Source organism: Homarus americanus, unplaced genomic scaffold, assembly GCF_018991925.1.
Source record: "Homarus americanus isolate GMGI-L3 unplaced genomic scaffold, GMGI_Hamer_2.0 scaffold33790, whole genome shotgun sequence".
Lineage (NCBI taxonomy): Eukaryota > Metazoa > Arthropoda > Malacostraca > Decapoda > Nephropidae > Homarus > Homarus americanus.
In genome coordinates, this window is record NW_024738476.1 from 2,828 (window position 1) to 28,176 (window position 25,349).

General features: G+C 38.1%; 1 protein-coding gene across 17 annotated transcripts; it reads right to left on the reverse strand.

Moving 5' to 3' along the window:
- Nucleotides 1-5,567: 5,567 nt before the first annotated feature.
- Nucleotides 5,568-25,349, reverse strand: LOC121874048 (zinc finger protein 726-like). 17 transcript variants are annotated; one of them, XR_006090355.1, is made up of 4 exons: nt 24,768-25,224; nt 17,592-17,641; nt 8,271-9,115; nt 7,505-7,551 (listed from the first exon to the last, which is right to left on the reverse strand). XR_006090355.1 is itself a non-coding variant. In XM_042377913.1 (3 exons), exons 2-3 carry the CDS (start codon nt 7,020-7,022, stop codon nt 5,733-5,735), a joined length of 1,122 nt encoding a protein of 373 aa, XP_042233847.1. In that variant the 5' UTR covers nt 7,023-7,073; nt 25,231-25,349; the 3' UTR covers nt 5,568-5,732. The 17 variants fall into 17 exon arrangements, 3 of the variants coding, with proteins under 3 accessions (XP_042233847.1, XP_042233848.1, XP_042233846.1); XM_042377913.1 differs by lacking the exons at nt 7,505-7,551; nt 8,271-9,115; nt 17,592-17,641; nt 24,768-25,224 and adding exons at nt 5,568-6,485; nt 6,654-7,073; nt 25,231-25,349; XM_042377914.1 differs by lacking the exons at nt 7,505-7,551; nt 8,271-9,115; nt 17,592-17,641; nt 24,768-25,224 and adding exons at nt 5,568-6,485; nt 6,654-7,073; nt 9,902-10,017.

Consider the following 25,349-nt stretch of genomic DNA (forward strand, 5'->3'; position numbering starts at 1 on the left):
AACAATAGCATAAAACCTTCCCTAATCTGTTATGGGAAGCGACATGAGGCCAGGACTTACTGGTACTTACTCTCATCCTCTTCACCAAATGATTGACTCGTTAGCCGCTTGGGCGATCGGTCACGTCTCTGTTAGGCACTGTTGGCAAGTACTGGGCTGAAAATTAAACTCAAGGGTACGGAATTCGGGGAAATGTCCGAGGGTGGATAGTCGACTTTCTACATGACAGCAAGCAGTGTGTGGTGATTAATGGCAGGAAATCATCATCTGTACCTGTCACAAGCGGGGTACCACAGGACAGTGTATTGGGCCCGCTGTTATTTGTTTGTTTCATAAATGACATGCCTGACGTTGTACACTCCTCCATACAAATGTTTACCGATGACGCCGAGTTATTTCGCGAAATCAAGAACCAAGCGGACTGTGAAGAGCTGCAGAAGGACCTCTGTGGGCTCCAAGAATGGTCGAAGAAATGGCTGCCGAGATTCAATGTCACGAAGTGTAAGAGGATGCACCTGGGGCGTGCCAACGGTAAGGAGGCGTATCATATGTCCCAACGGGATGAAGAAACTGCACTAGGTGAGACTGAATGTGAGAAGGACCTAGGTTTGTATGTTGACAATGAGCTGAAGTTCTCGGGCCATTGTGAGAAGAAGGTAAATCAGGCAAATAAATTATTATGTCTTATAAGAAGGTCGTTCAGACATCTAGACGGTCCGTCCCTCATAACGATCTTGAAGAGTGAAGTGCTTCCCCATTTGGAGTACTCTCAACCCGTCTGATCCCCGAGAAAATGTTCAAAGGAGGGCCACCAGACTGGTGCCTGCACTACGACTCCTCAGCTACCCTGAGAGATTGGAGCGCCTGAACTTGTCTAGCTTATACTACAGACGGGCAAGTGGGGACCTAACTGAGGTGAATAAGCATCTCAAGGGGCACTACTCAGTCGAGTGTCCTTACCTGGAGCTGGCAGACGCTCGCCCCACAAGGGGTCACAGCTCAAGGTTGAAGAAGCCACAAGTCCAGAAAACTGTGAGGGGTAACTTTTTCGGAGTGAGAGTTGTGAATTCTTGGAACAATCTACCAGAGTGTTGTGACGGCACCGAGTGTGAGCTGTTTCATGACCAGACTTGACCAACACTGGAGCAGGTTCAGGTACATTCAGGAGCCAGTTCAAGGCCAGTACTTGCCAACAGTGCGTAACGCAGACGTGACCGATCTCCCAAGCAGCTAACGAGTCGTTCAGTGGTGAAGAGGATAAAAGTAAAAAGAAAAAAAAAGAGATTAATCAATAACTGATTCTCCAAACTCTGACTGTCCAATCATGATCTGTTAGGCCTCAATATAAGCCCAACATGACCCTATTGAGAGGGAATACGTTAAGCCGCTCTTCTCCCTACAATCCATCACAGGCATAGTGAACTGGCTGAAGATATATCCACCCAAAACTATGATCACTTTCTTCCTCGTCCACACAAGTATCGTCGAAGTGGACTTATGGTCAGCAGATATAATGTTGTCTCTTTTAGCATTAGGTTAGTATCTGAGGTGGGAGATGGCCTGCACTTCTCTTCCTGTAAACTCAGTAACTGTCCCAATGCTAACTTCCCTCAACACTACTGCCTTGACTGTCCCACTGTCAGGGACCTCCTACCACAGGAAGAGTCACTGACCACTATGTCACCTCCTACTTATACATAATAATTTAGATTTAATTCTTGTATGCTACCCACTCTTTGGTGGTGCTAACTCCCAGTCCTTAAATCATATAAATATTGTCTCCATACCACAAGTTATAGTGTGTTCTGCGTGACACGAGTACCAACGTAATACACTGGCACTCGTGTCTCTCGGGACGCAGTAGGACTTGTAATATGGAGACAATATTGATATGATGTCAATAAATAATATATTATGATTCCAGTTCACTGTATACACAATATAATATACAAGTGACCCAAATTTATACAAAATACTCATCTCTATGAGTTATTGGCAGTCACCTTCAACCCTTGCCATCATGTTGTTTAATAATATTCTATCTAGAATCATTTCCAGCAATAATTACGGTCATAAAACAGTAAATTATCATAAATATTACCTTGGCTCCTCCCCGGGCGTCTTCCAGACCAATCTAACATTTGGCTCTCAACTCAAAATATAAACCAGCCATGGAATCTTCTACTCATTAAATTCCATAAATACAAAACTTATTATTTTAATGCTTCTTTACTCATAATGAATTTTAGGGCAATTACAGCAATATTAATTTAGTACATCCACATACAGTATCTGAAGACCAGCCATTACTGTACACTTGTTCTACAATATTGGGGTTGTAATAAAATATTCAGCAATAGTTTAAATACTTATATCTCATTCTGTAAGATATTAATGTTTGTGGCACATCATGGCCAAACATAAAGTGTATACAGGCAGTCCCCGAGTTGTCACCACTTACCATCACCCTATGAGAGGGCCTGAGCTGCCACCATTTATGAGGGCCTGAGCTGCTACCTTTATGAGGGCCTCTAAAAATAGTAACAATTTTGTAATTTCATACTTATTACTATTGGTAGCATGACGACAGGAGGCTCCTGTGGGTGAGGATAAGCTTGATAGTAACAAATAAATAGGGAAGAAATAACGGTAAATACTGTAGGTAAATACAGACACAATTATACAAATACAAAATTTATTTAAACATGAATATGAAATTTAGAAGAATTTATTTGTACCAACAGACGAAATTTAGTATTAAATTCAGGCTCAACATACTCACACCATTACTGGGTGGATATATTCAATAACACTTCCAACCCTACTGGGTGGACTCTACTCAATAACACAACTATTATAGTCACTTAGCACCATAAAGCATCAGGCAACTGCCACTAGCAACACTCAGTCGTCAGGGGTGACACTACAACAGCCATGGGTCCAGCCACCATGGGAGTACTTTTCCATTTAACTCTGAGATCCCAGTGGATTAATTCCACCACACAAATAGCCCTACTGAGTTAGACATCATCCACCAATGATGGGGGCTGGTAGTGGTGTGTGGCGTAGGATCCGTCACTCGAGACCGGAGCAAGTAGGGCCAGACGAGTGTTATGGGGGCTATAGGTAGTCTGGAAGTGTCTGACGGTCAGTCTCACGAAGGTAACTGATCCTACTGGACCTCGGACATCTTCCCAGACATAGTGGGATACAACATCCACGCTACAGACACGGGCCTAGGCTATGCGACCTGTATGGATGAAGGACGGCACTCACTAACGGGTGACAACAACATCACGCTTCAGGGACGCGAAGACGTAAACAGATTCACCAGAGCATATCAACTACGTTACTGTAACACTTGCACAATCAACTATTAATTGGGTCAAATCACTTAAAGAAGGGCGAAGAATTACAACACAGCGTGAATGGCATACCTGTATGGATGAAGGGACGCAAGGCACTCACTACGGTAGAAACAGATTCGGGGCCCCTACTCAAAACAGACCAGGAGTCACCATTTCTATTCCGATGAATTAATTTACTGTACACTCTGGACGTTGGAAACTGGAGACTATGAACTCAGTTTCATTCCCTACTATTATCTTCTACTAACAATGCACTGACTCACAGCTATCGTGCTAAAATCAAATTGATTACAAAGGTTGAATGGCCACAGGTCCCAGCATACAGCGCCTGCTACTAAATCCGTGGATTATATTCAAAGTTCCCATAAGACAAAGACGGGGAAAACAGAGAAACGGGGACGTTTCCACTGAGGACCTGGTAGTTTGTGACGTTTGAGCGAGATGAATCCTTAAGGTTTTGTGTTAGCCGCTATCACGATCATTACAACTAAGACTTTGCAGTACCTGGGATTCCAATACATTCAACACCATAAAAACTTGTAATTAAATCCCATTTTTTACATTATTTTATCCTTATATATTGTTTAACATCACTTTATTTACATTATTATTTGTTATATATGGGATATTATTGTTGTTTTGTACGGAAGCAACCTAACCTAAACTATGTATCCAGGAATGTATCCCTGTTGTAAGTTGTACAGCCTGTATTAACATAAAACCATATATTCAGGCATAAAATTAATGATATTCAGAAACTACTTTTTAAAAACACCATTGCTAGATATACACATGCCAGTACTATTAGAAAGTTGTATATAAGAACAGCAAATATCTGTAACATTGCATGTTAATTTAACAAGTCTTCGCTTGGGATATGACTAAACAACAACTAATTTGAACTCCAGAGTTTGACATTTCAGCATTGCCACCGAAGAAAAAATGACTGTTCCAAGGATGAATTTATATATAACCAAGAAGAGTTACCTAACTAAGGTCCAAGATGCTAACTGAATAAATATATTATAAACATGATATTATATACAGTTAAGAGGTGTTAAAGTTCATCTGCCCCATACCAGGTACAGTAGAATTCTATGTACCAGACTACTGTAAAATATCGTTACAGAAAAATCGCGTAATAGAAATAAATAGGGCTTATGGAGAAAATAGGGTTCGTGCAGTTTACTCGAATTCCAAAAAAATTTAGTAGTTAGCCTAACACAAAGGATAGCACAGTTCAATAAAATGTTACATTCATATCTAATAATGAAATCATACAGTAAATTTAACACTTTACTTGAAAAAATATGAATGTAACTTGATGGGGAGAAGGGTGATTTGAGGTTGATAACATCAAGCTTCTTCAAGTGTTATATCCTTCTTCATTTATAATCACCGGAATTCTATCATCAGAATGCTTTTTGGAGATATTCTTCTTACTATATTCACAGTTAATACCTACAAAATTGGGAGAAATAGTACAAAAATCGCTAAGTATAGCAAAACAAGCGATCGCTGCTATAAATATTGTCTGAATTCATAAATCATATAGATAAATTCCATGTTATCAAAAAACACGCTATGAGAAGCAGAACTCACTTCGTACTATATATGAACCCTTAACCATTATTTACCAGACAATGGTACCATATATCTGTAAGTGATGAAAGCGAATATATTTAAAACATGAATCAAAAACTACCAACCATTTTAGTCAAGATAAAACATCAAAATATCTTGGGTTGTGAGTTGAGCAAAACTTATCAAATATTTACGTATTAATTTCAAATAGAGATTGAAGAGTTTCCGTGAGATAATGACAACACCTTGACAATAACAAATGGTCTACCACCACTGTACTACTTTACCAAGATGATTTACTACCCGTGTTAATGTACGTACTTGTGATAAAACTTACGTCACGTGTAAATAAAGACAGACGTACACAGTTGACACAACTACTGATGCACAAATTATAGTAAATGAGAGTTCATCAATGTTCAACAAAGCTTATCTAGTGAAGATGAAATTTTAAGCACAAAGATGATAAGTTTAACCTTTGCTTACTACTGTACTGTAAATAAAATTATTAAAAAGGCTGATGAAACAAAATGGAGTATTATTATGAGTGATATTTAACCAACACCAAATGTCTACACTAAGGCCATGATACAAGAAATTTACATCTTAAAAGCAGATAATTATAACTTGTGTTTAATATCTATAAAAGTGGCATTTGTCACTTGTCTTTATTTCAGCTCCATTCATAGAGTTTGTTCAAGTGGTTTTATATTGATGTACAGTATATCACAGTATTCAAGTATATGTGTCACATTTGCCTTCTGTTAAAGTGTCAATCATTTATTGAATTCTGTTTTGTTTTTCATGCACAAGTTTATGACATTTGAGTTTACCCTTCCGGGGGAAACATTTACCACATTCCTCACATTCAAACTCTCCTATTCCACTGTGTACAAGAATGTGATCCTTGAGGGTACTCTTTAGTGCAAAATGTTTCCCACATTCCTCACATTTAAACTTCTTTATATCACTGTGTCCAAGAATGTGTCTATTGAGAGCACCCTTCCGGGAGAAACATTTCCCACATTCCTCACATTCAAACTCCTTTATACCACTGTGTACAAGAATATGTTTATTGAGAGTACCCCTTTCTGCAAAATGTTTCCCACATTCCTCACATTTAAACTCCTTTATACCACTGTGTCCATGAATGTGTGTTTTGAGAGTACTCTTTAGTGCAAAATGCTTCCCACAATCCTCACATTTAAACTTCTTTATACCACTGTGTCCAAGAATGTGTCTGTTGAGAGCACCCTTCCGGGAGAAACATTTCCCACATTCCTCACATTCAAACTCTCCTATTCCACTGTGTACAAGAATGTGTTTATTGAGAGTACCCCTTTCTGCAAAATGTTTCCCACATTCCTCACATTCAAACTCCTTTATACCACTGTGACCAAGAATGTGTATCTTGAGAGTATTCTTCTGGGAGAAACATTTCCCACATTCCTCACATTCAAACTCCTTTGTACCACTGTGTACAAGAATGTGTGTCTTGAGCGTATTCTTCTGGGAGAAACATTTCCCACATTCCTCACATTCAAACTCCTTTATACCAATGTGTCCAAGAATGTGTCTCTTGAGAGTACCCTTCCGGGAGAAACATTTCCCACATTCCTCACATTTAAATTTCTTTACACCACTGTGTCCAACAATGTGTGTCTTCAGATTACCCTTTAGTGCAAAATGCTTCCCACATTCCTCACATTCAAACTTCTTTATACCACTGTGTCCAATAATATGTCTCTTGAGAGTACCCTTCTGGGAGAAACATTTCCCACATTCCTCACATTCAAACTCCTTTATACCACTGTGTACAAGAATGTGTGTCTCGAGAGTACTCTTTTGTGCAAAATTTTTCCCACATTCCTCACATTTATACTTCTTTATACCACTGTGTCCAAGAATGTGTGTCTTGAGATTACCCTTCAGTGCAAAATGTTTCCCACATTCCTCACATTCAAACTCCTTCATACCATTGTGCACAAGTAAATGTGTCTGAAGAGTAGACTTCAACCAAAACCGTTTGCCACATTCCTCACAGGAGAACTTTTTATCTCTGCTTGACATTGTGAACTTCTTCTTAGTTACACTTGGTCTTGAGATGGAACATCACAGTATCTGAAACGAAATATTTTGCCTTAGATAATATTCTTATAAAAAGTACAATTTATAAATGAAAACTACAAGTGACTAAATCAACTTGTGTAAAATGATAATATTCTAAAAGCAATTTCAAAGGTTTAATTACAGCTAATCAGGGTCTGTGACTAATCATCACCCAGTGACGGACTGACCTATCGGGAGTTTGGGCATATTGTGGATGGGTCGATGAGCCAGTGGGACAGGATATATCAGCCTGGGGTAGTCTGTGGCATGTTATATCAGCCTCCGATAGTCTGTGGCAGGTTATATCAACCTGGGGTAGTCTCTGGCAGGTTATATCAGCCTCGGATAGTCTGTGGCAGGTTATATCAACCTGGGGTAGTCTCTGGCAGGTTATATCAGCCTGGGGGAGTCTCTGGCAGGTTATATCAGCCTGGGGTAGTCTCTGGCAGGTTGTATCAGCCTGAGGTAGTCTCTGGCAGGTTATATCAGCCTGAGGTAACAATAATATACATACATTAATATATATGGAGTAAACAACTCTAAACAGTTGATATTAATGTAAAACAAAAGTGTGATGTTATACTGTCATCAGCTTTGTGTTGTCTGCTGTTGTGAGTTGTGTTGTGTAGCATCACACACAATGGGACAACTTAACACAACACAACATTTTACTTTACTTACTGTAAATTATTTTACTGCATCCAGTTGTTTAGTTAATATAGTTAAACATATTTGGGGTCACCTGAAGATTGGTCCCAGCTTATTTGACCTTAAGATTAACCACTGTAATGCTATCCTACCTTAACTTACTTAACCATACTTAACCTAATCTAACATGACTTAACCTAATCTAACATGACTTAACCTTACCTAACACGACCAACACAATATTGTATGGTAAAGGTGAAGGAGATGGTTAGCACCAGAAATAACTTATGGAATCGAACCAAAATTTCTGGAGACACTATTTACATGATATTGAACACGAAAATGGAGACGAAAATCGACAGAATCTAACAGAACTTGACCTAACGTAACTTTTAGCTTAATATGGCAGAGGGTCCGTCCCTCGGCAAGGATGTTAGGTAAGGTGAGGTCTGGTTCTGTGCATTCTCAATTCCGTTTTCAGGTTCAGTATCGTGTAAATGGTGTCTAGAAATTTTTGTTTAATTCTAGTTAGAGAAACACAATTCTAAACACTTAACTTACTGTTTGAAAACTATGTACCAGTGAAAGCATTTTTCTTGAAGCTGCATTGTGTATTTTTTTGTCTTTTATGCTCACATGAGTAAGACCTTTTGTTACACACTAATAAATATTTCTTGTTGAGTGTCAGTTCTCTGCCACATTTTGAACACTTAACATCCTGCCAACTAGTCCATGTTCACAGATGAACTCTTGTAGAAGGTCTTCATCCTCCACAAGGATAATTATCTTGTAATAAGACAATGAGCATCTGTCACAAGACGCCCTAACTATGGCTTGCTTGTCTCCTCTTGTGGTAGAACAATAAGTATAGGAACACACAGTTCACTTATTATCCAATGCTACTTGTAAGGTGCTGTAATGAATCAAATGGTATAATATGTGAATGGATTCCAACAATATGATCCTCATAACATATAAATAGAGTTGGTTTAAGATCCTATTGTGCGGGAAATACAAAATGTATAGGATCAGCGCAGGTCATAGACTCCTGACTCTAGATAGTGAAGTCCACTACCAAAAACAAAAACAATTAAACCTATTATATAAGGTAGATAAAGCCAGGATACGATTCACTGTCATTTGTTAACAATTTAAGTGAGAACAGAATCAGAACTTAACTGTTTACAATTGGACAACAACACGCGTCAACAAGACTGGACTGCCGGAGGAATATCTAAGGCAAATATTAAATTTCTTCAAATACAAAACATGTACAGACATCCATTAACTGTCATATGATCAGTTTTTCATCGTGTTTTATCACATAATTTCCCTCATCCTTCATGTCATGCTAACCTTCTCGTCCACCTTTACCCATAATATAATGTAATCAAACCTAACCTAACCTTAGCAGCTACCTCATAATATTTCACCTTAAAATATAAAGTTTTCTTACCTCGAGAAACATAATGTATGAGTAATGTGTTTTGTGTCACTTCACTTTTATAATTGTTAATGTCTTTATCGTTAACAATGGTTTGTTTGGTGTAGTGTTTTAACGCCACATTGTCCCTCATCTTTAAAGCCCTGTCACTAGTGTTAAAGTGGCCATATCTCCATAAATATCAACCTACCACTCAAATAAAGGTCATATTCCTTTATAACAAGATAAAAAACACATTAGTTAAATATTTCAGTAATCAATTTCCCGTTATGGCATAAAATGAATCTTTATCATTCCACATAGCAGGAAAGGTCATAGTTAAGGTAAAGAAGGTCATATATTTTTTCTACTGGTATTAGCCCACCTGGGCACAGGTCATTGACCCACATCAGGGCCTCGGGGGCGACGTATTATAATAATAATAATAATAATAATAATAATAATAATAATAATAATAATAATAATAATAATAATAATAATAATAATAATAATAATAATAATAATAATAAAATTAAAAAAATCAATCAATAGTGAGAAACGACAGTACTGTATGTATGTTGTGTTGTCAATAGTCAGAGAAACAATTGAGACCTGCAATTGTGTGTAAATGAGGCAGAGTCAGATCATCAACCTGGGACTTGGTCACATATAGCAGGAGGGTCTACCATTAGACAACACATTATGCTACCATTATCTTCCCAGGTGGTACTGCCTACTACCTAACACACCTACACTGTTAATAACTCACCAAACACTTGCTGTAATGTCCTGGAGGAGGAGAAATAAACTGTTTTACGAGAAGATTTACAAAAATATACAAGATGGTGAAACTTGTTGTTGTCAAGGAATATCCTATAAGGAAGTATAACTCTCCCTTACTGTATTAGATTCGCCAAAGGTAGACCCGTAGTGCCGCCTGGTGACTGAATGACTAACTTACCAAAGAAAACAGATATAATTGAGGATAAACTATTATTATTTATTGACCCTCATAGAAGAGGACCTCATGAACATTATACAAAACGTACGGTATAAAATACTTTACTTGAACTAAATAAAACTGTATAAACCATTATTAAAGAAGATATTGACAGGTGCTTTATGAAACTTACATTATAAGTAATGTAGTAGGCAATAGGCAGCTATCAAATAGAGAGGTACTGTACTACTGTCTGGGAAGATAATGGAAGCATAATGTGTTGTCTAATGGTAGACCCTGGGGCCATATGTGACCAAGTCCCAGGTTGATGATCTGACTCTCTGCCTCATTTACACACAATTGCAGGGACTCAATTGTTTCTCTTACTTTTAGATCACAACATACATATATTGCTTCTCAATATTGATTTTTTGGGGGGCTTATCCCTGTCATAAAAAATGGTAATTAAATGGAAATATTTAATATTTTACATTTTATTATCATATGGCTACTTATGAGCCCCTTAATCCACCCCACATAAATATGGGAGAGGTTTCTGTACCCCACATAAATATGGGAGAGGTTTCTGGACCCCATAATCCACCCCACCTAAATATGGGAGAGGTTTCTGTACCCCATAATCCACCCCACATAAATATGGGAGAGGTTTCTGGACCCCATAATCCACCCCACATAAATATGGGAGAGGTTTCTGGACCTCTTAATCCATGTAACATAAATATGGAGAGAGTTTCTGTACACACATATATGGGAGAGGTTTCTCCCCACATAAATATGGGAGAGGTTTCTGGACCCCTTAATCCACCCAACATAATTATGGGAGAGGTTTCTGTACCCCTTAATCCACCCCACATAAATATGGGAGAGGTTTCTGTACCCCTTAATCCACCCAACATAAATATGGGAGATAAATAAAGATGACAGACAGATAAATATTACTCTCATACATATAAGTCAATCTTAATGAAACTATTTTTCATCCTAATATTTTCATGTGAATAATAAAACAAAATTATAATAAACATTTTATTAACAATATTGGTATAAAAATTACATTAACCTTTGAATAATTTATCTTACTTTCATATATATTTTAAATGACAGCATCTTTTAATTTTTCCATTAGTGAGAAGCCAAGTAGTGTATATATTAGATCATTTAATGTTTTTATTATAGGTAATATTACATATATTATGTGTAGACCACCACAAGATAATGACCCACAAGCCTTGCCTGGCCACAACACTGAACCTGTGTCTTATGGGTTTGTAGTTGACAGCACTAACAAGTAACCCATGAGGCCTATTACAGTTGTCAGTGCATGTCAAGTGTTCACGGGGACCAGTGCTGGAAGACAAAGGATAGCCACCAACTCCTGCTTTTTATACTTGGTACAATTATTATTTACAAGGTAGATTCACAGGATAGATCCACACAGACAAAGACCATCCACACAGACCTAAACTCAACTGAGTTGTGTGAAGCAGCGAGACACACAGGTCTGGTCTACAGTGAGTCCTCCCGGTTCTCTCTACCTTCATTCCCTCCTCAACTCTCCCACCAAGCATTGTGGCTAATAACATCACAGTTACATTAATTCACAAATTATTACTGAGACAGTTACAACAAGTTACAATAAAAGACAATTAAGTAGATACCTCAAACTACTTCAATTAACATTAACATATAAGTTAATAATTGGAGTAACATCACAAGACCCCAAGTTTGGAACACCTTGTACAAGAAGCCAACTTCACACCCAACCACCATTATGTATTATATACAACAATTCACTATATACAACAAATTACACAGATTAGCATAACATGAATGTATGTTATACATTACCATAAGAACATACATTATATATTACACAGAGCCCTTGGGATGTACCTAGTAGCATCTGACAGTACAGTACATCACAGTTGGTAATGTACAGTACATGTTAGTACATCACAGTTGGTAATGTACAGTACATGTTAGTACATCACAGTTGGTAATGTACAGTACATGTTAGTACATCACAGTTGGTAATGTACAGTACATGTTAGTACATCACAGTTGGTAATGTACAGTACATGTTAGTACATCACAGTTGGTAATGTACAGTATGTGTTAGTACATCACAGTTGGTAATGTACAGTACATGTTGTTAGTATTACTCCAGTTGCAACACGTACCGTACATCTTAGGCTATCACAGTTCTTAATGGACACAGCACATGTTAGTACAGTTGGTACAGTACATGTTAGTACATCACAGTTGGTAATGTACAGTACATGTTAGTACATCACAGTTGGTAATGTACTGTACATCTTAGTACATCACAGTTGTTAATGTACAGTACAGGTTAGTACAATACACAAGTGACAACAGGACATGATTACGTCAACAACATCACCTGACTTGACCAAGCCAAATCAACATGGCTGGGTCTACATGTGACCATTACATGTTAACCAAATTATTGTACAAGTTCTACTAGACTCATAGGATACCCCTCAACTAACACAAGTTTATTTTTATAACAAATTCTTCCATGTCATGGTAAAGTACTAAGGCCATGGTAGAAGAAATTTACATCTTAAGAGCAGATAATTATAACTTGTGTTTAATATCTATAAAACTGGCATTTGTCACTTGTCTTTATTTCTGCTACATTCATAGAGTTTGTTCAAGTGGTTTTATATTGATGTATATCACTGTATTCAAGTTTATGAGTAACATTTACCTTCTGTTAAAGTCATTCAAACATTTATTGAATTCTGTCACTTTCATGCACAAGTTTATGACATTTGAGATGACCCTTCTGGGAGAAACATTTCCCACATTCCTCACATTTGAACTCTTTTATGCCACTGTGTATAAGAATGTGGTCTTTGAGAGTACTCTTCCGGGAGAAACATTTTCCACATTCCTCACATTTGAACTGTTTTATGCCACTGTGTCCAAGAATGTGTCTCCTAAGATTACTCTCACTTGTAAAACATTTCCCACATTCATCACATTTGAATTTTTTTATGTCACTGTGTACAAGAATGTGTGTCTTGAGATAACTCTTACTTCTAAAACATTTCCCACATTCCTCACATTTAAACTCCTTTATACCACTGTGTCCAAGAATGTGTGTCTTGAGATAACTCTTACTTGCAAAACATTTCCCACATTCCTCACATTTAAACTCCTTTATACCACTGTGTCCAAGAATGTGTGTCCTGAGATAACTCTTACTTGTAAAACATTTCCCACATTCCTCACATTTAAACTCCTTTATGCCACAATGTCCAACAATGTGTGCTTTGAGATAACTCTTCTGTGAGAAACATTTCCCACATTCCTCACATTTAAACTTCTTTATGCCACTGTGTCCAAGAATGTGTGTCTTGAGATAACTCTTCCGTGAAAAACATTTCCCACATTCCTCACATTTAAACTCCTTTATACCACTGTGTCCAAGAATGTGTGTCCTGAGATAACTCTTACTTGTAAAACATTTCCCACATTCCTCACATTTAAACTCCTTTATACCACTGTGTCCAAGAATGTGTGTCTTGAGATAACTCTTCTGTGAGAAACATTTCCCACATTCCTCACATTTAAACTTCTTTATGCCACTGTGTCCAAGAATGTGTGTTGTGAGATAACTCTTCTGCAGAAAACATTTCCCACATTCCTCACATTTAAACTTCTTTATGCCACTGTGTCCAAGAATGTGTGTTGTGAGATAACTCTTTCTTGTAAAACATTTCCCACATTCCTCACATTTGAACTCTTTTATACCACTGTGTCCAAGAATGTGTGTCTTGAGAGTACTCTTACGTGCAAAATGTTTCCCACATTCCTCACATTTGAACTTTTTTACACCACTGTGCATAAGTTTGTGTCTAGTCAGATCACCTTTATTTGCAAAATGTTTCCCACATTCATCACATTTGAACTTTTTTACACCACTATGCACAAGTTTGTGTCTATTCAGATCACCTTTTTGTGCAAAATGTAACCCACATTCTTCACATTTGAACTTCTTGATACCACTGTGTAAGAATTTGTGTGCCTTGAGAACACACTCTCGTGCAAAATGTTTCCCACATTCCTCACATTCAAACTGTTTAATACCACTGTGTCCAAGAATGTGTATCTTGAGAGTACCCTTTTCTGCAAAATGTTTCCCACATTCCTCACATTCAAACTTTTTTTCTTTTACTGACATTATGTAATCTCTGGCAGGTTATATCAGCCTGGGGTAGTCTCTGGCAGGTTATATCAGCCAGGGGTAGTCTCTGGCAGGTTATATCAGCCAGGGGTAGTCTCTGGCAGGTTATATCAGCCTGGGGTAGTCTCTGGCAGGTTATATCAGCCTGGGGTAGTCTCTGGCAGGTTATATCAGCCTGGGGTAGTCTCTGGCAGGTTATATCAGCCTGGGGTATTCTCTGGCAGATTATATCAGTCTAGGGTAGTCTTTGGCAGGATATATCAGGCTGGGGTAGTGTCTGGCAGATTATATCAGTCTAGGGTAGTCTGTGGCAGGTTATATCAGCCTGGGGTAGTCTCTGGCAGATTATATCAGCCTGGGGTAGTCTCTGGCAGGTTACATCAGCCTGGGGTAGTCTCTGGCAGGTTACATCAGCCTGGGGTAGTCTCTGGTTGGTTATATCAGCCTGGGGAAGTCTCTGGCAGGTTATATCAGCCTGGGGTAGTCTGGCAGGTTATATCAGCCTGGGGTAGTCTCTGGCAGGTTATATCAGCCAGGGGTAGTCTCTGGCAGGTTATATCAGCCTGGGGTAGTCTCTGGCAGGTTATATCAGCCTGGGGTAGTCTCTGGCAGGTTATATCAGCCTGGGGTAGTCTCTGGCTGGTTATATCAGCCTGGGGTAGTCTCTGGATTATATCGGCTGGGGTAGTTTCTGGCAGGTTATATTAGACTGGGATAGTCTCTGGCAGGTTATATCAGCCTGGGGTAGTCTCTGCAGGTTATATCAGCCTGGGGTTGTCTCTGGCAGGTTATATCAGCTGGTAGTTTCTGCAGGTTATATCAGCCTGGTAGTTTCTAGGTTACAGCCTGGGAAGTCTCTGGCAGTACATCAACCTGGGAAGTCTCTGGCAGGTTATATCAGCCTGGGGTAGTCTCTGGCAGGTTATATAAGCCTGGGGTAGTTTCTGGCAGGTTATATTAGACTGGGATAGTCTCTGGCAGGTTATATCAGCCTGTAGTCTCTGGCTGGTTATATCAGCCTGGGGCAGTTCCTGCAGGTTATATCAGCCTGGGGTAGTCTCTGGCAGGTTATATCAGCCTGGGGGTAGTCTCTGCATGTTATATCAGCCTGGGGTAGTCTCTGCAGGTTACATCAACCTGTAATGTCTCTGGCAGGTTATACTGCCTGGGTAGTCCTGGGCGGTTATATCAGCCTGGGGTAGTCTCTGGCAGGTTATATCAGCCAGGGGTAGTCTCTGGCAGGTTATATCAGCCAGGGGTAGTCTCTGGCAGGTTATATCAGCCTGGGGTAGTCTCTGGCAGGTTATATCAGCCTGGGGTAGTCTCTGGCAGGTTATATCAGCCTGGGGTAGTCTCTGGCAGGTTATATCAGCCTGGGGTAGTCTCTGGCAGGTTATATCAGCCTGGGGTAGTGGCAGCCTGGGAAGGCAGGTTATATCAGCCTGGGTAGTCTCTGGCAGGTTATTTCTGGGGTAGGCAGGTTATATCAGCCTGGGGTAGTCTCTGGCAGGTTATATTAGACTGGGATAGTCTCTGGCAGGTTATATCAGCCTGGGGTAGTCTCTGGCAGGTTATATCAGCCTGGGGTAGTCTGTGGCAGGTTATATCAGCCTGGGGTAGTCTCTGGCAGGTTATATCAGCCTGGGGTAGTCTCTGGCAGGTTATATCAGCCTGGGGTAGTCTCTGGCAGGTTATATCAGCATGGGGAAGTCTCTGGCAGGTTATATCAGCCAGGGGTAGTCTCTGGCAGGTTATATCAGCATGGGGTAGTCTCTGGCAGGTTATATCAGCCTGAGATAACAATAATATACATATATTAATATATATGGGATAAACAACTCTAAACAGTTGATATTAATGTAAAACAAATGTGTGATGTTATACTGTCATCAGCTTTGTGTTGTCTGCTGTTGTGAGTTGTGTTGTGTAGCATCACACACAATGGGACAACTTAACACAACACAACATTTTACTTTACTTACTGTAAATTAATTAACAGTGTCCAGTTGTTTAGTTAATATAGTTAAACATAGTTGGGATCACCTGAAGATTGGTCCCAGCTTATTTCACCTTAACATTAACCACTGTAATGCTATCCTAACTTAACTTACTTAACCATACTTAACCTAATCTAACATGACTTAACCTTACTTAACACGACCAACACAATATTGTATGGTAAAGGTGAAGGAGATGGTTAGCACCAGAAATAACTTATGGAATCGAACCAAAATTTCTGGAGACACTATTTACATGATATTGAACACGAAAATGGAGACGAGAATCGACAGAATCTAACAGAACTTGACCTAACGTAACTTTTAGCTTAATATGGCAGAGGGTCCGTCCCTCGGCAAGGATGTTAGGTAAGGTGAGGTCTGGTTCTGTGCATTCTCAATTCCGTTTTCAGGTTCAGTATCGTGTAAATAGTGTCTAGAAATTTTTGTTTAATTCTAGTTAGAGAAACACAATTCTAAACACTTAACTTACTGTTTGAAAACTATGTACCAGTGAAAGCATTTTTCTTGAAGCTGCATTGTGTATTTTTTTGTCTTTTATGCTCACATGAGTAAGACCTTTTGTTACACACTAATAAATATTTCTTGTTGAGTGTCAGTTCTCTGCCACATTTTGAACACTTAACATCCTGCCAACTAGTCCATGTTCACAGATGAACTCTTGTAGAAGGTCTTCATCCTCCACAAGGATAATTATCTTGTAATAAGACAATGAGCATCTGTCACAAGACGCCCTAACTATGGCTTGCTTGTCTCCTCTTGTGGTCGAACAATAAGTATAGGAACACACAGTTCACTTATTATCCAATGCTACTTGTAAGGTGCTGTAATGAATCAAATGGTATAATATATGAATGGATTCCAACAATATGATCCTCATAACATATAAATAGAGTTGGTTTAAGATCCTATTGTGCGGGAAATACAAAATGTATAGGATCAGCGCAGGTCATAGACTCCTGACTCTAGATAGTGAAGTCCGCTACCAAAAACAAAAACAATTAAACCTATTATATAAGGTAGATAAAGCCAGGATACGATTCACTGTCATTTGTTAACAATTTAAGTGAGAACAGAATCAGAACTTAACTGTTTACAATTGGACAACAACACACGTCAACAAGACTGGACTGCCGGAGGAATATCTAAGGCAAATATTAAATTTCTTCAAATACAAAACATGTACAGACATCCATTAACTGTCATATGATCAGTTTTTCATCATGTTTTATCACATAATTTCCCTCATCCTTCATGTCATGCTAACCTTCTCGTCCACCTTTACCCATAATATAATGTAATCAAACCTAACCTAACCTTAGCAGCTACCTCATAATATTTCACCTTAAAATATAAAGTTTTCTTACCTCGAGAAACATAATGTATGAGTAATGTGTTTTGTGTCACTTCACTTTTATAATTGTTAATGTCTTTATCGTTAACAATGGCTTGTTTCGTGTAGTGTTTTAACGCCACATTGTCCCTCATCTTTAAAGCCCTGTCACTAGTGTTAAAGTGGCCATATCTCCATAAATATCAACCTACCACTCAAATAAAGGTCATATTCCTTTATAACAAGATAAAAAACACATTAGTTAAATATTTCAGTAATCAATTTCCCGTTATGGCATAAAATGAATCTTTATCATTCCACATAGCAGGAAAGGTCATAGTTAAGGTAAAGAAGGTCATATATTTTTTCTACTGGTATTAGCCCACCTGGGCACAGGTCATTGACCCACATCAGGGCCTCGGGGGCGACGTATAATAATAATAATAATAATAATAATAATAATAATAATAATAATAATAATAATAATAATAATAAAATTAAAAAAATCAATCAATAGTGAGAAACGACAGTACTGTATGTATGTTGTGTTGTCAATAGTCAGAGAAACAATTGAGACCTGCAATTGTGTGTAAATGAGGCAGAGTCAGATCATCAACCTGGGACTTGGTCACATATAGCAGGAGGGTCTACCATTAGACAACACATTATGCTACCATTATCTTCCCAGGTGGTACTGCCTACTACCTAACACACCTACACTGTTAATAACTCACCAAACACTTGCTGTAATGTCCTGGAGGAGGAGAAATAAACTGTTTTACGAGAAAATTGACAAAAATATACAAGATGGTGAAACTTGTTGTTGTCAAGGAATATCCTATAAGGAAGTATAACTCTCCCTTACTGTATTAGATTCGCCAAAGGTAGACCCGTAGTGCCTCCTGGTGACTGAATGGCTAACTTACCAAAGAAAACAAATATAATTGAGGATAAACTATTATTATTTATTGACCCTCATAGAAGAGGACCTCATGAACATTATACAAAACGTACGGTATAAAATACTTTACTTGAACTAAATAAAACTGTATAAACCATTATTAAAGAAGATATTGACAGGTGCTTTATGAAACTTACATTATAAGTAATGTAGTAGGCAATAGGCAGCTATCAAATAGAGAGGTACTGTACTACTGTCTGGGAAGATAATGGTAGCATAATGTGTTGTCTAATGGTAGACCCTGGGGCCATATGTGACCAAGTCCCAGGTTGATGATCTGACTTCTGCCTCATTTACACACAATTGCAGGGTCTTGTTTCTCGCACTTTGAAACACAACATACATATATTGCTTCTCAATATTGATTTTTTTGGGGGGGCTAATCCCTGTGAAAAATGGGAATTAAATAGAATTATTTAATATTTTACATTTTATTATCATGAATATGGCTACTTATGTGCCCCTTAATCCACCCCACATAAATATGGGAGAGGTTTCTGTACCCCATAATCCACCCCACATAAATATGGGAGAGGTTTCTGTACCCCATAATCCACCCCACATAAATATGGGAGAGGTTTCTGTACCCCATAATCCACCCCACATAAATATGGGAGAGGTTTCTGTACCCCATAATCCACCCCACATAAATATGGGAGAGGTTTCTGTACCCCTTAATCCACCCCACATAAATATGGGAGAGGTTTCTGTACCCCTTAATCCACCCCACATAAATATGGGGAGAGGTTTCTGTACCCCACATAAATATAGGAGAGGTTTCTGTACCCCACATAAATATGGGAGAGGGTTTTGTACCCCATAATCCACCCCACACATAAATATGGGAGAGGTTTCTGTACCCCATAATCCACCCCACATAAATATGGGAGAGGTTTCTGGACCTCTTAATCCACTTTAACATAAATATGGGGAGGTTTCTTGTACCCCTACATAAATAGGAGAGGTTTCTGTACCCCACATAAATATGGGAGAGGTTTGCACCTAAACATAGAGAGGGTTTCTGTACCCCTACATAAATATGGGAGAGGTTTCGACCCCTTAATCCACGTAACATAAATATGTTAGATAAATAAAGATAAGACAGATAAATATTACCTCATACATATAAGTCAATCTTAATGAAACTATTTTTCATCCTAATATTTTCATGTGAATAATAAAACAAAATTATAATAAACATTTTATTAACAATATTGGTATAAAAATACATTAACCTTGAATAATTTATCTTACTTTCATATTTTAAATGACAGCATCTTTTAATTCTTCCATTAGTGAGAAGCAAGTAGTATATATATTAGATCATTTAATGTTTTTATTAAAGGTATTATTACATATATTATGTGTAGACCACTACAAGATAATGACCCACAACCCTGCCTGGCCACAACACTGAACCTGTGTCTTATGGTTTGTAGCTGACAGCACTAACAAGTAACCCATGAGGCCTATTACAGGTGTCAGTGCATGTCAAGTGTTCACGACCAGTGCTGGAAGACAAAGGATAGTACCAACTCCTGCTTTCTATACTTGGTACAATTATTATTTACAAGGTAGATTCACAGGATAGATCCACACAGTCCTAAGCTCAACTGAGTTGTGAAGCAGCGAGACACACAGGTCTGGTCTACAGTGAGTCCTGCTGGTTCTCTACCTTCATTCTCCTCAACTCTCCCACCAAGCATTGTGGGTAATAACATCACAGTTACATTAATTCACAAATTATTAATGAGACAATTACAAAAAGTTACAATAAAAGACAATTAAGTAGATACTCTAAACTACTTCAATTAACATTAACATATAAGTTAATAATTGAGTAACATCACAAGACCCAAGTTTGGAACACCTTGTACAAGAAGCCAACTTCACACCCAACCACCATTATGTATTATATACAACAACTCACTATATACAAAAAATTACACAGATTAACATAACATGAATGTATGTTATACATTACCATAAGAACATACATTATATATTACACAGAGCCCTTGGGATGTAGCATCTGACAGTACAGTACATCACAGTTGGTAATGTACAGTACATGTTAGTACATCACAGTTGGTAATGCACAGTACATGTTAGTACATCACAGTTGGTAATGTACAGTACATGTTAGTACATCACAGTTGGTACATGTTAGTACACAGTTGCTAATGTACAGTACATGTTAGTACATCACAGTTGGTAATGCAGTACATGTTAGTACACATAATGCAGTAATGTATGTTAGCATCACAGTTGGTAATGTACAGTACATGTTAGTATCATAGTTGGTAATGTACAGTACATGTTAGTACATCACAGTTGTAATGTACAGTACATGTTAGTACATCACAGTTGGTAATGTACAGTACATGTCATGTACATCACAGTTGGTAATGTACAGTACATGTCATGTTAGTACATCACAGTTGGTAATGTACAGTACATGTTAGTACATACAGTTGGTAATGTACAGTACATGTTAGTACATCGGAGGTAATGTACAATACATGTTAATACATCACATTTGGTATATATGTACATGTTAGTACATCACAGGTAATGTATTGTACATGTTAGTATCACAGGTTTTAATGTACAGTACATGTTAGTACATCACAGTTGGTAATGTAATACATGTTAGTACATCATACTTGGTAATGTACAGTACATGTACATCACAGTTGATAATGTACAGTACAGGTTAGTACACACATGTGACAACAGGACATGACTACGTGAAGTCAACAACATCACCTGACTTGACCAAGCCAAATCAACATGGCTGGGTCTACATGTGACCATTACATGTTAACAAAATTATTGTACAAGTTCTACTAGACTCATAGGATACCCTTCAACTAACACAAGTTTATTTTTCTAACATATTCTATCATGGTAAATAAGGCCATGGTAGAAGAAATTTACATCATAAGAGCATAATTATAACTTGTGTTTAATATCTATAAAAGTGGCATTTGTCACTTGTCTTTATTTCTGCTACATTCATAGAGTTTGTTCAAGTGGTTTTATATTGATGTATATCAATGTATTCAAGTTTATGGCACATTTACCTTCTGTTAAAGTCATTCAAACATTTATTGAATTCTGTTTTTCTCATGCACAAGTTTATGACGTTTGAGATGACCCTTCTGGGAGAAACATTTCACATTCCTCACATTTGAATTCTGTTAGACCACTGCATCGGGATGAGTGTGTTTTGAGATAACTCTTACTTGAAAACATTTCCCACATTCACATTTGAATTCTGTTAGACCACTGCATCGAAGAATGTGTGTTTTGAGATAACTCTTACTTGAAAAACATTTCCCACATTCTCACATTTGAACTCTGTTATGTCACTGTGTCCAAGAATGTGTGTTTTGAGATGACCCTTCTGGGTGAAACATTTCACATTCCTCACATTTAAACTCTTTTATACCACTGTGTCCAAGAATGTGTGTCTTGAGAGTACTTTACGTAAAATGTTTCCCACATTCCTCACATTTGAACTTTTTACGCCACTGTGCATAAGTTTGTGTCTAGTCAGATCACCTTTTATTTGCAAAATGTTTCCACATTCATCACATTTGAACTTTTACACCACTATGCACAAGTTTGTGTTTATTCAGATCACCTTTTTGTGCAAAATGTAACCCACATTCTTCACATTTTAACTTCTTGATACCACTGTGTAAGAATTTGTGTGTCTTGAGAACACCTCTCGGCAAAAGGTTTTCCACATACCTCACATATACCAAGATCCTTGCAGTTATTTCAGCCTTTGTAGTTCCTGGCATGTTATCAGCCTGGGGTAATTTCTGCAGGCTATTTCAGCCTGGGGTAGTCCTGGCAGGTTATGTCAGCCTGGGGTAGTCTCTGGCAGGTTATATCAGCCTGGGTAGTCTCTGCAGGTTATATCAGCCTGGGGTAGTCTCTGGCAGGTTATATCAGCTTGGGGTAGTCTCTGGCAGGTTATAACAGCTCAGTAGTTCTGCAGGTTATAACAGTCTGGGGTGTCTCTGCAGGCATATCAGCCTGGGGGTCTGGCAGGTTATATCAGCCTGGGGTAGTTCTGGCAGGTTATTTCAGCCTGGGGTAGTCTCTGGCAGGTTATATCAGCCTGGGGTAGTCTCTGCAGGTTATACAGCCTGGTGTAGTCTCTGGCAGGTTATATCAGCCTGAGGTAGTCTCTGGCAGGTTATTTCAGCCTGGGTAGTCTCTGGGCAGGTTATATCAGCCTGGGGTAGTCTCTGCAGGTTATTTCAGCCTGGGTATTCTCTGGCAGGTTATTTCAGCCTGTAGTCTCAGGTTATAATAGCCTGTAGTCCCTGGCAATATATCAGCTTGTAAGTCTCTCGCAGGTTATATCAGCCTGGGGAGTCTGCAACAGGCCTGGTGAATTTTGGTACATAACAGCCTGGGGTGCTCTGGAACAGCCTGGGGTAGTCTATATAGGTTGACATCAGCTCAAAGTGTCCTCATATATCACATAAAGTTCCCTTTGCAGGTTATATCAGCAGCCTCTATGACACACATTTACATAAAGTCTCTGCAGGCTACATCAGCCTGGGGAGTCTCGCAGGTTATATCAGCCTGGGGGCCTCAAGGCAGGTTTATATCAGCCTGGGGCAGTCTCTGCAGGAGATGCACCAGCATAAGTCTCCCTGGCAGGTTATATCACATAAAAGTTTCTGGCAGTTACATCACTAAAGTTCAAAGGCCTGCCTGGGGTAGTCTCTGCAGTTATATCAGCCTCGAGTAGCCTCTGGCAGTGTTTATGGATTGCAGCCTCGGAGGTACCGGCCAATTAATATACATATATTAATATATAAAAAATAACCAAATAGATATTAATGTAAACAAGTGTGATGTTATACTGTCAAATGGTTATTTACCATGTGAGTTGCCAGCAACACACACAATGGGACAACTTAACACAACACAACATTTTACTTTTACTTACTAAATTAATCTATATGTCCAGCTGTTTAGTTAATGAGAAGTAAATGTTAAAGGACTAATACCTAAAGCTGGGTCCCAGCTTATTTCACCTTAAGATTAAATCACATCGTAATGCTATCCTAACTTAACTTACTTACCAATCTAACGGTTTATGACTTAAATCAATCAAACATGACTTAACCTAATTTAATACGACTTAACTTACTTCAACACACCAACACAATATTGGTAAAGAAGCGAGATGTCACACCAGAAATAACTTATGACTTGAACCAAAAATTTCAAGATATTATTTTTCGAGATGATTACCTTTTGAGGATGGCTTTTGAATTGACGAAAAAATGGAAAATTGAGAAACCAGAACCTAAACAGCCCTCAAGTTAGACAAGTATGTTAGGGTCAACCTGTTAGATTCACATTTTGCTTCATTATGTTCAGTCTCATGAAAAGAATATTTCCATAAATTTTGGATCGCATTCCAGTTAGTGTTTGAAGTCGTATATGTAAATTCTGTTATACGCCAAATAAATATTTGGTTGAGTGTCAGTTCTCACACATTTGAAACATCAACATCCTGCTAACTAGTCCATATGTTCATGACAACTCTCAGAAGGCCTTAATCTCTCCATGATAAATATCGGTAATAAGACAATGAGCATCTGTCACAAGACGCCTTAACTATACATTTGCTTGTCTCCTCTTGTAGAAATAACAAGTTAGAACACACAACGAATATTATCCAATATGGCAGCAAGAATCAATGGTATATTATGAATGTATCTCAACAATATAGGGATCTATAACATATAAATGATGTTTAGATCCTATTAAAGTGGGGAAATACAAATGTATAGGACCATGAAATGTAGACTCCATTCCTGATAGTAAAGTCCACAACAAAAACAATTAAACCTATTATATAAGGTAGATAAAGCCAGGATACGATTCACTGTCATTTGTTAACAATTTAAGTGAGAACAGAATCAGAACTTAACTGTTTACAATTGGACAACAACACGCGTCAACAAGACTGGACTGCCGGAGGAATATCTAAGGCAAATATTAAATTTCTTCAAATACAAAACATGTACAGACATCCATTAACTGTCATATGATCAGTTTTTCATCGTGTTTTATCACATAATTTCCCTCATCCTTCATGTCATGCTAACCTTCTCGTCCACCTTTACCCATAATATAATGTAATCAAACCTAACCTAACCCTAGCAGCTACCTCATAATATTTCACCTTAAAATATAAAGTTTTCTTACCTCGAGAAACATAATGTATGAGTAATGTGTTTTGTGTCACTTCACTTTTATAATTGTTAATGTCTTTATCGTTAACAATGGTTTGTTTGGTGTAGTGTTTTAACGCCACATTGTCCCTCATCTTTAAAGCCCTGTTACTAGTGTTAAAGTGGTCATATCTCCATAAATATCAACCTACCACTCAAATAAAGGTCATATTCCTTTATAACAAGATAAAAAACACATTAGTTAAATCTATTTTAGTAATCAATTTCCCGTTATGGCATAAAATGAATCTTTATCATTCCACATAGCAGGAAAGGTCATAATACAGTATTAAGGTAAACAAGGTCATATAACACACCTGCACTCTTAATAACTCACCAAACACTTGCTGTAATGTCCAGGAGGAGGAGAAATAAACTGTTTTACGAGAAAATTGACGGAAGTATACAAGATGGTGAAGCGTGTTGTTGTTGTTGTCAAGGAATATCCAATAAGGA